This window comes from Helianthus annuus, chromosome 15 (assembly GCF_002127325.2).
Source record: "Helianthus annuus cultivar XRQ/B chromosome 15, HanXRQr2.0-SUNRISE, whole genome shotgun sequence".
Taxonomy (NCBI): Eukaryota; Viridiplantae; Streptophyta; class Magnoliopsida; order Asterales; family Asteraceae; genus Helianthus; species Helianthus annuus.
Genome location: NC_035447.2, coordinates 130,446,376 through 130,459,621, shown reverse-complemented (window position 1 = coordinate 130,459,621; position 13,246 = coordinate 130,446,376). Strand labels below are relative to the sequence as shown.

General features: G+C 36.0%; 1 protein-coding gene across 2 annotated transcripts; it reads left to right on the top strand.

Annotated features, from left to right (window-relative positions):
• The first annotated feature begins 8,461 nt into the window (after positions 1–8,461).
• LOC110912430 (glycosyltransferase BC10) lies at positions 8,462–11,366 on the top strand. Of its 2 annotated transcripts, none has more exons than XM_022157117.2 (2): positions 8,462–9,746; positions 10,981–11,366. In XM_022157117.2, exon 1 carries the CDS (start codon positions 8,596–8,598, stop codon positions 9,733–9,735), a length of 1,140 nt encoding a protein of 379 aa, XP_022012809.1. In that variant the 5' UTR covers positions 8,462–8,595; the 3' UTR covers positions 9,736–9,746; positions 10,981–11,366. The 2 variants fall into 2 exon arrangements, with proteins under 2 accessions (XP_022012809.1, XP_022012810.1); XM_022157118.2 differs by having other exon boundaries at positions 8,463–9,746; positions 10,997–11,366.
• Positions 11,367–13,246: the final 1,880 nt, after the last annotated feature.

Below are 13,246 nucleotides of genomic sequence, written 5' to 3'. Positions count from 1 at the left end.
TTTGAGTGTAAAATCTTGAAGAAAAGTTGGAAATCTATCCATGAATATGTTAAGATTCTTACAACCCTTAGTTTGTTTATGTGGGAATCGGTCAGATCTAAGCTATTCATGGTTGAATGAGGCCAAAGCATGATGTTCTTCAAGAGCACCATGATGACATCACCCAAGAACACTTAGATCTTGGTGATTTCACGGTTAGAAATCAAGTTTTGAAAGATAGAAAGGTGTAGAATCATGTAATGATAAAAAACGTACAATAATTAGAGTGAAAACTTACCGGAGTTGAGAGAAATCTGAGAAAAGGTGAAGAACAAGGCTGGTTCGGTCAGAGTTTTCAAAAAATAGTAAGGGTGAAAATGACAGGGCTGTTTATAGGCTCCAAAAGAGGAAAGTGTCAGCCGATCGGCCAGGAGTTCCGATCGAATGGTCTGCTCGATCGGCTAGGAACATGCTAGCCGATCGGCTGGCCTGTTCGATCAGGATGCCTCCTGTTCGATCCGCGACCCCCTTTTGAGTATTTTGTGACGATTTTCGATGTTTCGGCTTCGATGGACGATGATATGAATACGATAGTGTTCCTAGTCAAATTACTTTCAGTCCCAACTACTATATCTAACATACAATCTTCTATAAGTCACGTTTCGATGTCGGTTTCGATTGAGTTCGATTGCCTTTCGAGTTTCGATTCGATTTTCGATTGATTCGCTTGAGTACCACACCAAACATAAAGTAAACACGCACAAGTAACACATAAGGCACACACACACGTATATCCATACCAAAATTCGCATAATTCGAACCTCGAGTTCGATTGATGAATCGATTAACTTGAGTATTGATTGATTAACTTTATCGCATTGTTACTTCCTACTATTCACAGTCGTAAATCGGTCGCATTGATTAATCATTCGATTACTTCGATTCTTTCTGATTACAACACTTACTTCACAGAATACAACTAAACATAAAATCGACTAGTTACAATCAAGAAGTCAAAGTTGACTTGGACTTTGACTTTGACATTCGAACACACGGGGTGTTACAATGTTGGTTAGCCGGTTTAACTATTCCAGCCTAAAAATGAATCTTTTAATATATAAGACCCCAAGGTTGCATTTTATAACGGTTTTGTCCCCTGACACTAACTTTGTTACTTTTTTGCAATTAAGTGTAAGGGTAATTAGGTCCTTATATGCCTTAGGGGTTATTTTTGATAATTACAAATTTCTTTTAATATTTAAGAGTCTATTAATGCAATTACTCAAGTTTTTTTTTTATTTTGTTATTTTCACGAGTATTATTTAATAAAATACGTTTTAAATATACAAATAAATATGTATTTTCATTAACCATTTACATTTTGTTTAAAGTATCGTTTAAAAGGAACAATTTAAAAAAGAAACATTTTTAAAAATTAACGACTTAAAAAAACGAATTGTTTGAAAAAGTTTAAAAAATGATTTTAAAAAGAACAGTAAAAAACGAATCGTTATAAACAAACTTTAAAAGACAAACAACTTTAAAAAGAACGATTTTAATAAACAAACGGTTTAAAAATGAATAGTTTTAAAAACGACAGATGGTTTTAAAAAAATGTTAAAAAACAAATGATTTTAAAGATGACGTTTATAAAAAATAAACGCTTAATGAAAATACATATTTATTTGTATGTATAAAACATATTTTGTTAAATAATAATCGTGAAAATAACGAATTAAAAAACAAACTTGAGTAATTGCATTAATAATCTTTTAAATATTAAAAGAATTTTCTAATTATCAAAAACAACCCCTAAGGTATATAATTACCCTTACACTTAACTGTAAAAAAGTAACAAAGTTAGTGTCAGTGGCCAAAACCATTATAAAATGCAACCTCAGGATCTGATATGTTAAAAATTTCATTTTTGACCTGAAAGAGTTAAACTTGCTAAATCACATGGTCCAAAACAATAATTTACTCTAATTTTTATTTTCGATAGGTTTAATTAATTTTCCTTTTCGGGTTTATTAAAATAGGTAACTAAATTTGAGTTATTAGAATGAGTAGGGATGACAATGAGTCGGGTATGAGACGGGTATGGCTAATCTCAACCCCATACTCGGTTGCAAAAACTTCTCCTAAAACCCATCGGGTATTAGGCATACACGTGGGTTTCGGGTATGCTCATGAGTTTCGGGCATAAACATCGGGTATTACCGGAAATGTGATAAAATTAGTAGGCTGAAGCCAATACAAAAGACCGAAATGTAATAAAATTAGTAGGCTAGTCAACACTAAAACCAATACATATTCAAAAGAAGCTAAGGGTGGGGGGTATGATGTGCGGGGAGTGGGTGTTTGAGTGGGTGTCACCGATCGGTGACCATACCCCCATGATTGAGTTAGGGTGTTTGAGTAGGAGAGAGGGTGAGAAATCGGTGTAAAGTCACCGAAGGTGGAGAAGGGTGATGGAGGAGAGAGAGAGAGAGAGAGAGAGAGAGAGAGAGAGAGAGAGAGAAGAACCAATAAAAAATATATAACTCAAACACCCTAGAGTGATTAACCATACCCACTGATTGAGTGCAAAATGAGGAGTGGAATGAGGAGTTGACATGGTATAATATTATTGGGTAGAAAATCACTCAATCACCCTAGAATGATTAACCATACCCCCACCCTAATAAAATACTTAGACTAGAGGGTATGGAGAGCCCCATCCTCAAGAGGATGAGCCGCCACGTCAGCGCCACGTAGGAGTGACTTGGAGGGGATGGACCTAAGGGGTGGGGGATGAACCCCTTTATGTATATATATATGTATGTATGTATAAGTATATGTGAGAGGCAAGAGGAGAAAGGAGGCCCGTCACAATCGTCTGTGGGGAGCCGAACTCACCGGAACGGGAAGAGGGGGCGGTGTGGAGGACCGGCGCCGGGCCTCGCCGGGCCTAAGCCGGCCCCCATACCGCTTAGTCTTAAACCAACACATATTGAAAAGAATCAAAACATTCTAAATTTATAATAAAAAACTAATATATATTCTCTAAGTTTCTAATAAAAAACTAATATATATTCAAGAAAAATATGTCAATCCTTGATCCACTATTTCACTTTCACTATTTTACTTTTTTACTTTCACCAGGGAGCATATCACAAAAAAAAAAAAAAAAAAAAAAAAAAAAAAAAAAAAAAAAAACCCACCTTGACCATCAGCAGCTACAACTCATTTTAAATTTTAAATAACTAATAGAAGACTTACATAAGAAAAAGTTAAACAATAATTGCCATAAGTTTGAAACTATATTAAAAAACTTACATTTTCTACATTTAAGTATAATACCAATACTTACATCTCTTTACATGTTTTATTGGAATAACAAAAACTCAACCCAATAAGTAGAGATTCGTTATTCAAATCTTTCTATACTAATAAACAAAAATTTTTTTTGTACACGTGTCATTCTCTGGTAATTTCTCACATTTTAATTTTTATTTATCTCTTTTATAAAATAATAATAATAATAATAATAATATTAAACATCAATTTAACTAAATCTATTTATCTCTTTTGTTTTCATAATTTGAAATTGATTTTTTTTTTTAATTCTAAAGTTTCAATCTTTGCAAACTTAAATCTAAAGTTTCAATCTTTGGTATTCTAACCCCTTTGATTAATTTGGTTTTTCACTTCTAATTTCAAAAGTTTTCATCTTTTGCAATTTAACACCTTTAATTTTTTTTTACTTTCAACCCAAAGCTTTTCATCTTTTGCAATTTAATCTCAACATTTTTTTGCTTTCAACTTTAGTCTCTTATATACTTTTCATCATTCATAAGTTCTCTGTTTAACGTGTCGCTCTAAATTTCTGAGTTAACACGCCGCAACGTGCGTGTGAGGTTCAACTGTTTGATCTGTTTTTTCCCTGTTTGAAATGTCCGTCGCAGCGCGTCTATTTTCCCCGTTTGATAGGTTTGTCGCAACGTGCGAGTCAGAGATCGACTTAGTTATTTTTTTCTCGGTTTTACACACAGACTCGTGATCATGTGAGAAACATTTGCCTTTCGTCTAACATAACATGATATATAACTAATGAATTCCCCCGCCGCAAAAGAAACCACTTTAGGGACACATGTCGCTTTATGAGGTGTTCTCAATTAAAATTTATAGAAGAGATTTTGATGATAAAGATAACTGATAACCATATATTAATTATTAAAATTAAAAGATTTTGATGATAATAATAAGGATAAATGATAACCATATATTAATTAATAAAATTAAAAACTATATATTAACGTTTTTATTATTTATAAGATAAAGATAGTTTTAATTGTTTATATAAAAGTTAATTATAATCTTTATTTACTATCTAATAACCAATGGGTAATGAAACTAATGACGAACCAGACTCATTTAAGAATTATTTCCAAATTCTAATCAATCACAAGTAGTTCAAAAGGAGCAAAAAAATATTTGTTGTTAATTCCTCTCCTACTACTATACTAACCTAATCTATATATCTAATAAAGCAAACCATTGGGGGACACATGTCACCCAATGGTGCAAGCCAACTAAGCAGACATGTCAGCATCTATGTGGCACACCTCATAGTTGAGGAATGAAGGAGTGTTTCTCATTTACGCTCCTCACAATCTCTCTCCTCTCAAAACCCTAAATCAAACTCTCTCTCATTTTTCTTCTCTGAACGAAACGGCAAACACAGGAACTATAATCGATCCAATAATTTTGTTCAAGACTCATCGGATTTGAAGTCAGATCATCTACGGTACTATCTAATTGTAGTATTTCATGATCGATTATATGTTTTAATATGGCTAATTTTGCAGGAAATCACATCGGCGGCGATCAAATCGGTGATTTAGTGAAGAGGTATAACCAATCTTTTTAGGTAACTTTCTTCGTCGACGGTCATGGTTGTAAAAGTCACTAGGCGCTCTCTAGTCAAATATGAAAGTAAAACTATAACATCATATTAGGGTTATCTTCTAATCAATCACAAGTAGTTCAAAAGGAGCAAAAAAAATATTCGTTGTTAATTCCTCTGCTACTATTATACTAATCTAATCATATATGAAAGTAAAACTATAACATCATACATGATAATTAAAATAAAATAACATTTTTTTCTTTTAACGTTTTCTTTTACTTTTTCTGCTTATTAATAACTATTTAATTGAAAATTAAATCGATTTAACCATGCGTAATACTTAAGTTTCTAACCTATTAATAAATAAATAAAAAATAAAGTAAAATTGTTAACTTGTGTAATACACAAGTTTCTAACCTAACAATAAATAAATAAAAAACAAAGTAAAATGTTACAATACATCAAAGTTTATTTTTTTTCAAAAACATATCTTGACGACCATATGTGTTAAAAAATTATATTATATTTAATCAACCCGTGTAATACACGTGTTTATTTAACCCATGCAGTACACATTTTTAAAGATGTGATTTTTTTTATAAAGTTATATTCATTCAACCCGTGTAATACACGGGGTTCTAACCTAGTAGATATATAAATAAAATCACAATATACGCTCTTTTTGTTTGACCTAAATAAATAATTCACTAGGATAACTTGCGGCTGTTGACGGGGTGCATGGTAGGGTTGTTCAAATTGCTCGACGCTCGAGACTCGTTTGATGCTCGATCGAAAAATGTTCGGAATTTGCTCGTTCGATTATGCTCGATTGAAAAAGGCGTTCGGTTCGGTTTGAAACGAACCGATCATGAGCAAAGGTCCGCTCAGTTCGGTTTGATTCGGTTGGCTCGAATTACTTTTTAATATATATACATATGTATGTAATAATAAAATAACTAGAGGAGTATATTAACAATGTTTGGTCCAAGATCCAACTATAGCCCATTTAATTATAGAATTGAAGGCTGATACCAATAGTCCATTGTCTAATAATCCAGAGTAATTGAGTCAAATGTCAAAATACCGAAATGTTAAGGGTCGATCGATATTCAAGTGTCAACCCGCCATTCAGTTTAAAAGTACATAATCCTAATTAAACCCCACATCAACCATCATTATTCAAATTCTCCGTCTCCAAGACGCCAACACCCTAAGGTTTTGCTCTAATCGGTTCATTCGATTTCAAACTTCTCATAGATCAAAGGTCGGCTTCAATCGACCAACGATTCATCTTTCCGCTCAGATGATCTCGGTAGAAACCAGTTGAGTGTTTTTTCTATTCCTTGTTATTTCATATATTTATAATTGTGCTCTAATTGGACGAAACCTTTACTCTAAAAACTAACAACCCCGTCGTCACTTTTCTATATGTTATGTGACGCGCGACGTTCGTTCGAAAAATACTCGGATCGAAAGGCGCTCGTTCGAATTTTGCACGGTTGAAAAAACGCTCGATTCGGTTCGGTTCGGTTTGTAGATGGACATATATAATCGGGTAACCAGAGCGGGTAAACGAGCATATATAATCGGGTACTCGGGGCGGGTAAACGGGTATAACGTCAAATCCTATACCAGTCCCTTGGTTAGTGAGAGGCGCACAAAAGCGACGAGGTCTAAAAATGAGGCGCAAAGCGCAAAAGCAGTGGGCTTTTCGTACCCAAGGCGCTAGGAGATTATATAAATTTTTTTATATATCCTATAGGTTTTTAGTATCTCTTATCCAAAATATAGTTATAAATAACGTTTATGTATGATTTTACCTACATGTACAAGCCAGAAAAACCTATTGTACAACACTTTAATGCATAAAACCCACATAAAAATACCCAAATTACATAAAGCGCGCGCCTTAGACCCCCAAAAAACCCAAAAAATGCGCTCTTCTTGCGCTTTTTGGAAAAATCGCGCCTCAGGTGACCTGAGGCGCTGAGGTCTGCGCCTCAGTGCACCTTGCGCCTAGGCGCGCTTTTTAAAACCCAGACCAATCCCAATATCTCAAAACAAATCTCATACCTGGCCAGATACCCAATTACTCGACCCCACACCCGTCCAATATGTATCGGGTTTCATTGCCATCCCTAAGAATGAGGTTAATTGCATGTGTTATTGACGTGCGTGTGGGTGTATATACTTCTAATTATATTTTTAGCTCTTTTTACTCGCCGATTTCAAGTTTTAAATTTATAAAACACGATATTATACTATCACTTTACACACACACTAGGGCAAGTATACCCATCACGGACGTAGTATAGTGATGGCAAGATACCGAGGTCGTCCAAGGACACAAGAGCTTTTAAAAAATATACAAACCAACTTAAAAAAACTATCAAAATAAACAAACAAAAAAACCACTAGTACATGTTCATGTATTTAGCTCGGATTTGTTCTTTCTAAGCTTCGAGAAAACCACCTGGTCCTAAGGCGAGGAACGCGAAAAGTCTTTCTCAAGAAACTTGAAATCTTTTTCCATTTGCCTTTGCATTTGCAATTGGTGCTCTTGTTCCTTGATCGAGAGCAATCGCCATATTTTTCCGTCCAAATCGTCCAACTTCGATGGGCCCTCTAGATTAGTTATCGTTGCAAGGAGGTTGCTCGTGCCTTTGCTGTTGCCTTGCTTCCATCTCTGTCGGGCGGTTGTGGCAAGTCTTTTGGTTCTTCAAAACCAAAGTCATCGGTGTCGTCTTTAGGTTTTAATAGGAATAAGCATTTGACGCACCTTGAGACGAGGTCGATTCAGGTGTGCCAGATATTGTCTTCTACCGTGTAGACGATCGACTCGAACTTTTTGGCTTAAATGGTAGTACATGATAACATTTTGGAGATTTTTGAAGAAGCTCCTAACCAGGCATCACTGTAAAGCTTGAGCCGTGATGGATCCTATATTCACTATCGGCCATGGTCATGACGTCCACATCATTTGAACCACTAGTTCATACACGATTGTTCGAAAAGGCGGTTGACAATGTTATTAAAGTTGGAGATTTTTGTTCGCATTGTCGTCTATTTGCTGGAGAATGAGTCGGGTGTACAATATTCACCACAGTTCATAGCGGCGAAAAGTATTTCACAGACACGCCTCCAACACAAAATTTAGGCTTGGCCATCTCATACTTAAAATATTATACAGTTTGTTGACAAAAAATATTATACGTTTGGTTTATTACATATAAATTTAATTGAGAAAAAAATTATATTATTGATAATAGGATATTTTGATACATCAAGTCACGCTCGTGACAAAGCTAGTTATTCAGTAGGTGTCAACCTCCTAGAATTGGTGTTGAAAGCACTATAATGGGGTGATATGGGTGATGTGGTAAACCCACACCATACAACCTTATGAACAAGACATAAAACTTTGACCTAGCCCAATTCTCATTTAATACTCTCCAAGTGTATTAGATTTTTTAACTTTTTCAAAAGAAAGAAAGAAAATTAATACTTTTTCAAAAGAAGAAAGAAAATTAATATACATTATATTATTGTTTTTCATTTTTATATTACAATATATCTCAAGGCTACCATCACATTGATGGTGTTTCACAACCGATCTCATCTCATCCCTATCATCTCATCTCCCCTTCACCACTATGCCCAAATCCCCACCCCATTGAACAAAAACCATATCACCATTCCTTCCGCTTCAATCTTCTCATCCAAACATGATGACGTCATCATCTTCATCATCATCTTCTTCTTCATCACACCCACCACCACCACCACCACCATCGCCATTAATCCCAACAACCATCCTTCTCTTACTTTGTCTACCCACTCTCTTCTACTTGGCCCCACACATCCTCCCACCCCCACCCCCTCCCCCCATCTCCTTCCCGGACGAACTCCAAGACCTCTCCCTTTTCCGGCGAGCCACCGCCGCCGAAACCCACCGCAACCCATCCAAATCCCGCCTCGGATCCACCAACTCCAAACCCAAAATCGCCTTCCTCTTCTTAACCAACTCCAATTTACACTTTTACCCTTTGTGGGAACGATTCTTTAACCCCAATAACAGATCAAGTCGTCATCTTTACACTATTTACGTTCACGCTGACCCCACCGTAAACCCTAAAATCACCGCCCCCGGCGGCGTCTTTTCCGATGATCGGTTCATCACCACCGCCAAGAAAACCCACCGCGGCACTGCCACCCTCATCGCCGCCGCCCGCCGTCTCCTCGCCACCGCGATTCTTGATGATCCGGCGAACCAGTTTTTTACTCTGATCTCTCAGCATTGTGTTCCTTTACACTCTTTTAGTTATTTTTATGATACCCTTTTCGAAGTTAAGCAACACCAAGTTGCGGAATTGAGGGGTTTGAAGTATAAAAGTTTTATTCAAATTGTTAAGGATGATCCGTACATTTGGGATAGGTATAATGCTAGGGGGAAGAATGTGATGGTTCCGGAGGTTCCGTTTGATCGGTTTCGAATGGGTTCGCAGTTCTTTACGTTGACTAGGAAGCACGCGGTTTTGGTGGTTAAGGATAGGAGGTTGTGGAAGAAGTTTAGGTTGGATTGTTTGAAGCCGAATTCGTGTTATCCGGAGGAGCATTATTTTCCTACGTTGTTGTCGATGGGGGATCCGGATGGGTGTAGTGGGTTTACATTGACTCGGGTGAATTGGACAGATAGTGTTGATGGGCACCCGCATACTTATTATCCGAATGAGGTGTCGAAGGAGTTGATTTATGAGCTTAGGCGGTCGAATCACACGATGGAGTATATGTTTGGGAGGAAGTTTTCTCCAGATTGTTTGCAGCCGTTGATGGACATGGCTGATGAGGTCATTTTTCGGGACTGATGAGTTTTCGGGTAATCAGTTGCTCTCAATTAAGCCTTATATCTTACTGCTATGGTTAACCGTTTTGTGTTATCAGTAGTTTACTGCTATCATTTATAGTAAATTATGTTTTGATTCCTTGTGCCGTACTTTATGTTATCCGGATACTATGCTGGGGGGGGGGGGGGGTTCTCAGTGGGAGCAGTCTCTCTATCTTCTGGGATAATGGCAATTGTACCCTCCACGAATTGGGGGGGGGGGGGTTCTCAGTGGGAGCAGTCTCTCTATCTTCTGGGATAATGGCAATTGTACCCTCCACGAACCCTATCAATAGCTTGCTATGAGTGCGATTTCACTGCGTATGTTTGTATGTACGACTTTTTATATTGCCGTGGTTAAAAACTTTGAAGTTTGAGATTAGACTCTACAAGTGTAGATTTTATGTGAGGTAGGTGATCAAACATGTAGGTTGTGTTATGTTTTATTGTTTACCTTGGTATCTTTGGTGACAGAAAGTGACATTTTTAGGTGTGTGCTTGTTGTATGTGTTTGTTCCATAACCTATCGTATGACTCATTTGTCTTCTTGTTTTTGTTTAGTATCACTGTTAGGTTTTAGTCATTGACTATCATAAATTATATCGGTTAATACGAATTTTAAAAATGACGGGTCAATTAGAAAGGCCAACTGTTGGTCCCCGTTAACAAATAAAAGTATCCGTGTGTAAGTCTGCGTTTGCTTAAGTATCTATCTTGGAATATTACTAATGATAAACTGATGATCTTGATCATGATGAATCAGACAAAGGGTAAAAAGGGTAGGGGGCTGTCATTCAGTCTGCCGTTTAGAACACATATTCAATGGTTGTTTTTCATTCAGAACCGAGTCTTGACAGAAACTATGAACAATTGGTTATGCTTATGCAATTTGAAAAAAAGTTCTTAAAAATTAATATTGTCTCTCCAACAATGGATTGGTGGTTAGCGGATGTTTGGTTATGCACTTTGAAAGTGGTTAGGCGATATTAATTAATCAGATTAAGATAATTAGTTGTAGTAAAAAAACTGGATGTTAAATATATCATTTAGTGCTTATGTTGTTTAAAGGGCGTTGTTATATATTTCATATCGCCAGTTTTTCATTTAGATGCATGATAGTTTCCATGAAACATTTAACATACTTTTTATCCAAAAGTAGTTTAATTCATTATTTCCCACCTATTTATGTTACAATCGAGATGCCAACTATATCCTCTTGTACTCACAGTCTCACGCGTGTCCAGTAATCTGGCCTGAGTGCTGCTGGAAGGCTATTAAGTTGGTGTGTAGGCGGAATTTATGCCAAAAGAAGCTCAAATGTCGGAAATCAGTACAAATGTTGGGAAGAACAAGAAGAGGCGGTGACAGAACACGATTCGGTTGGGATTTTGGAGGGTGTAATACATGCTCCACTACCACCACTCACTTGCATATTGGTTGGTGTATCTATGGTTCATATGTAAGTTGTTGTTCTGTATTGCATTTCTTTGACAAAATTTTGAGGTAAAGTTGCCAATTTGTTCTCTGTATATTATGCTACAAAATGGATAATGACTTAAGTTGTCTTGTTACTTATCATTAGTTCCACTATAGATGGACTTTCTTTTAACCAAATTAAACATATATCATACTTGAAAACTAGTGTGGATGCATACAGAAACTGCCTTTGAATTGATTTTCACTACTCCAATGCATACAATAAAAATGGTTAACCAATCTATAAGCAAAAAACGATTGGTTAAGAGACTAATAGCCGAACATTTCGGTTTTGGTTGAGGCCTAAAACCAAAAAAAGGATCGCTTAAGAGACTAATAGATTGCTCATTCAACATATTGTTCTATTTTTATCTTATATTATATGAACAATCTCTATCTAATATACATCAACCTAGTTGACAAAAGGGATGTTTGAGATTCTTTATTAAGACTGCTTATCTGTCTCATTTTAATACTACAAATAAACAATACATGGGTGTGTATGCATGATGTTACTAAACGGTTTGAATAACAAGATTAAAGCTTCTGAATTATGCATGATGTATGTATTTTTAATAAACAAATTAAAGTTTGTTATCTTAGACCGGTGGGTGTGGGCGTTTTGGCCCTTTAACGTCGGGTGCTATACCCCGGGTTGGCGTTGCCCGCTTGGCATGGAGATTCTGTCTGGCGTGGTTGGGGGGGGGGGGTGTGACATGGCGGGCTGTGGTTGGCTGGTTCAATGTAGGTGTTTTTTTTAATTTTCTTTGTGGTTTTTTTAAAAAATTCCACATGGCTGGCCACGCTCAGCTAAGCGACGCCCCACCACACCCCTAGTTTTTGAGTATTAGCTTGTGGATCCCACCCTCGTCACGTGTTGAGCAATGCCCCTAACTTAAGCCCCTCTACACCCCATAGTCTTAGGCTTTTCATCACAGGTGGGGGTAGGGGTGTGAGTTTACACGAATGTACAAATGACCTAACAAAAAATTCATCGCAGGTTTGGGTCAATTTTGAGTAGAACCCACAAACATGTTTAACTAAATAGGTTGGTCAACGGGTTCGCTAGTTGACAATTTAACCATTTAATTTTATACTTTTTTTTTAAATGTGTCAAAACTCATAACTTAAACAGACTGGGTACTTTATATCATAATCTAAAATATATAAGAGAAATGTACATCAAGTTTCAAGTTTTATAGTTTAAACATAATTTATATATACACGTTTCTAGTATCTTGGTTGTAAATTTGTAATTTTAGAGTATGAATATGTAAAAGAAGAATAAAATTAAGTTCAACGAGTTGTGTTCGTATCAATCCGTCAAAAATCCGTCAAAAATCATGTTACGTTAGGATTCATGTGTCTTACACAATTTTCGAGTTCTGAGCAGGAATTACCCAACACTAACCCTAGCACAAAAAAAAGACTTTCTTATATACTCCAATTAGTTGCATTTTGCTGATCAAAACAACACCCCAATTAGTTAATTACTTGTAGAAAGCAGTTGCACATCATGTATTTTCAAGAGTAAAATAACTTATATATTCCATTGTTTATGGTACAACAGCATGAACTTCGTTTTTTAACAGTATTTAATTTTATTTTTCAAAAAATTAATATTTATTTCTTGATATTGCAAAAAAGTAACCATAAATTTAAACACAAAATATGTAAATGAAGAATCAAAACTAAAAAAAGGGGTCATAAAAAATCAACATCAGAGCTGAAAGTCAACCAAACAGAAGTAGTCAACAATAATGTAAAACTAGCTGAAAGTCAACAAAAATCATTACTAAACAACGCGTACAAGCCATGAGAAAGTAATAATAAGGTTGAATAAAGAGTTAACTGCCATTTTCGTCCCTGTGGTTTGGTCACTTTGGCCATTTCAGTCCGTTTTTCAAAAATGCGGCATTTTCGTCCCCCACGTTCTGGAAAGGTGCCATTTCAGTCCAAAAATCATAACCCAGTTAAGTCAGTTAGTAAATAAGGACTGATTGTGTAAATTTGTAACA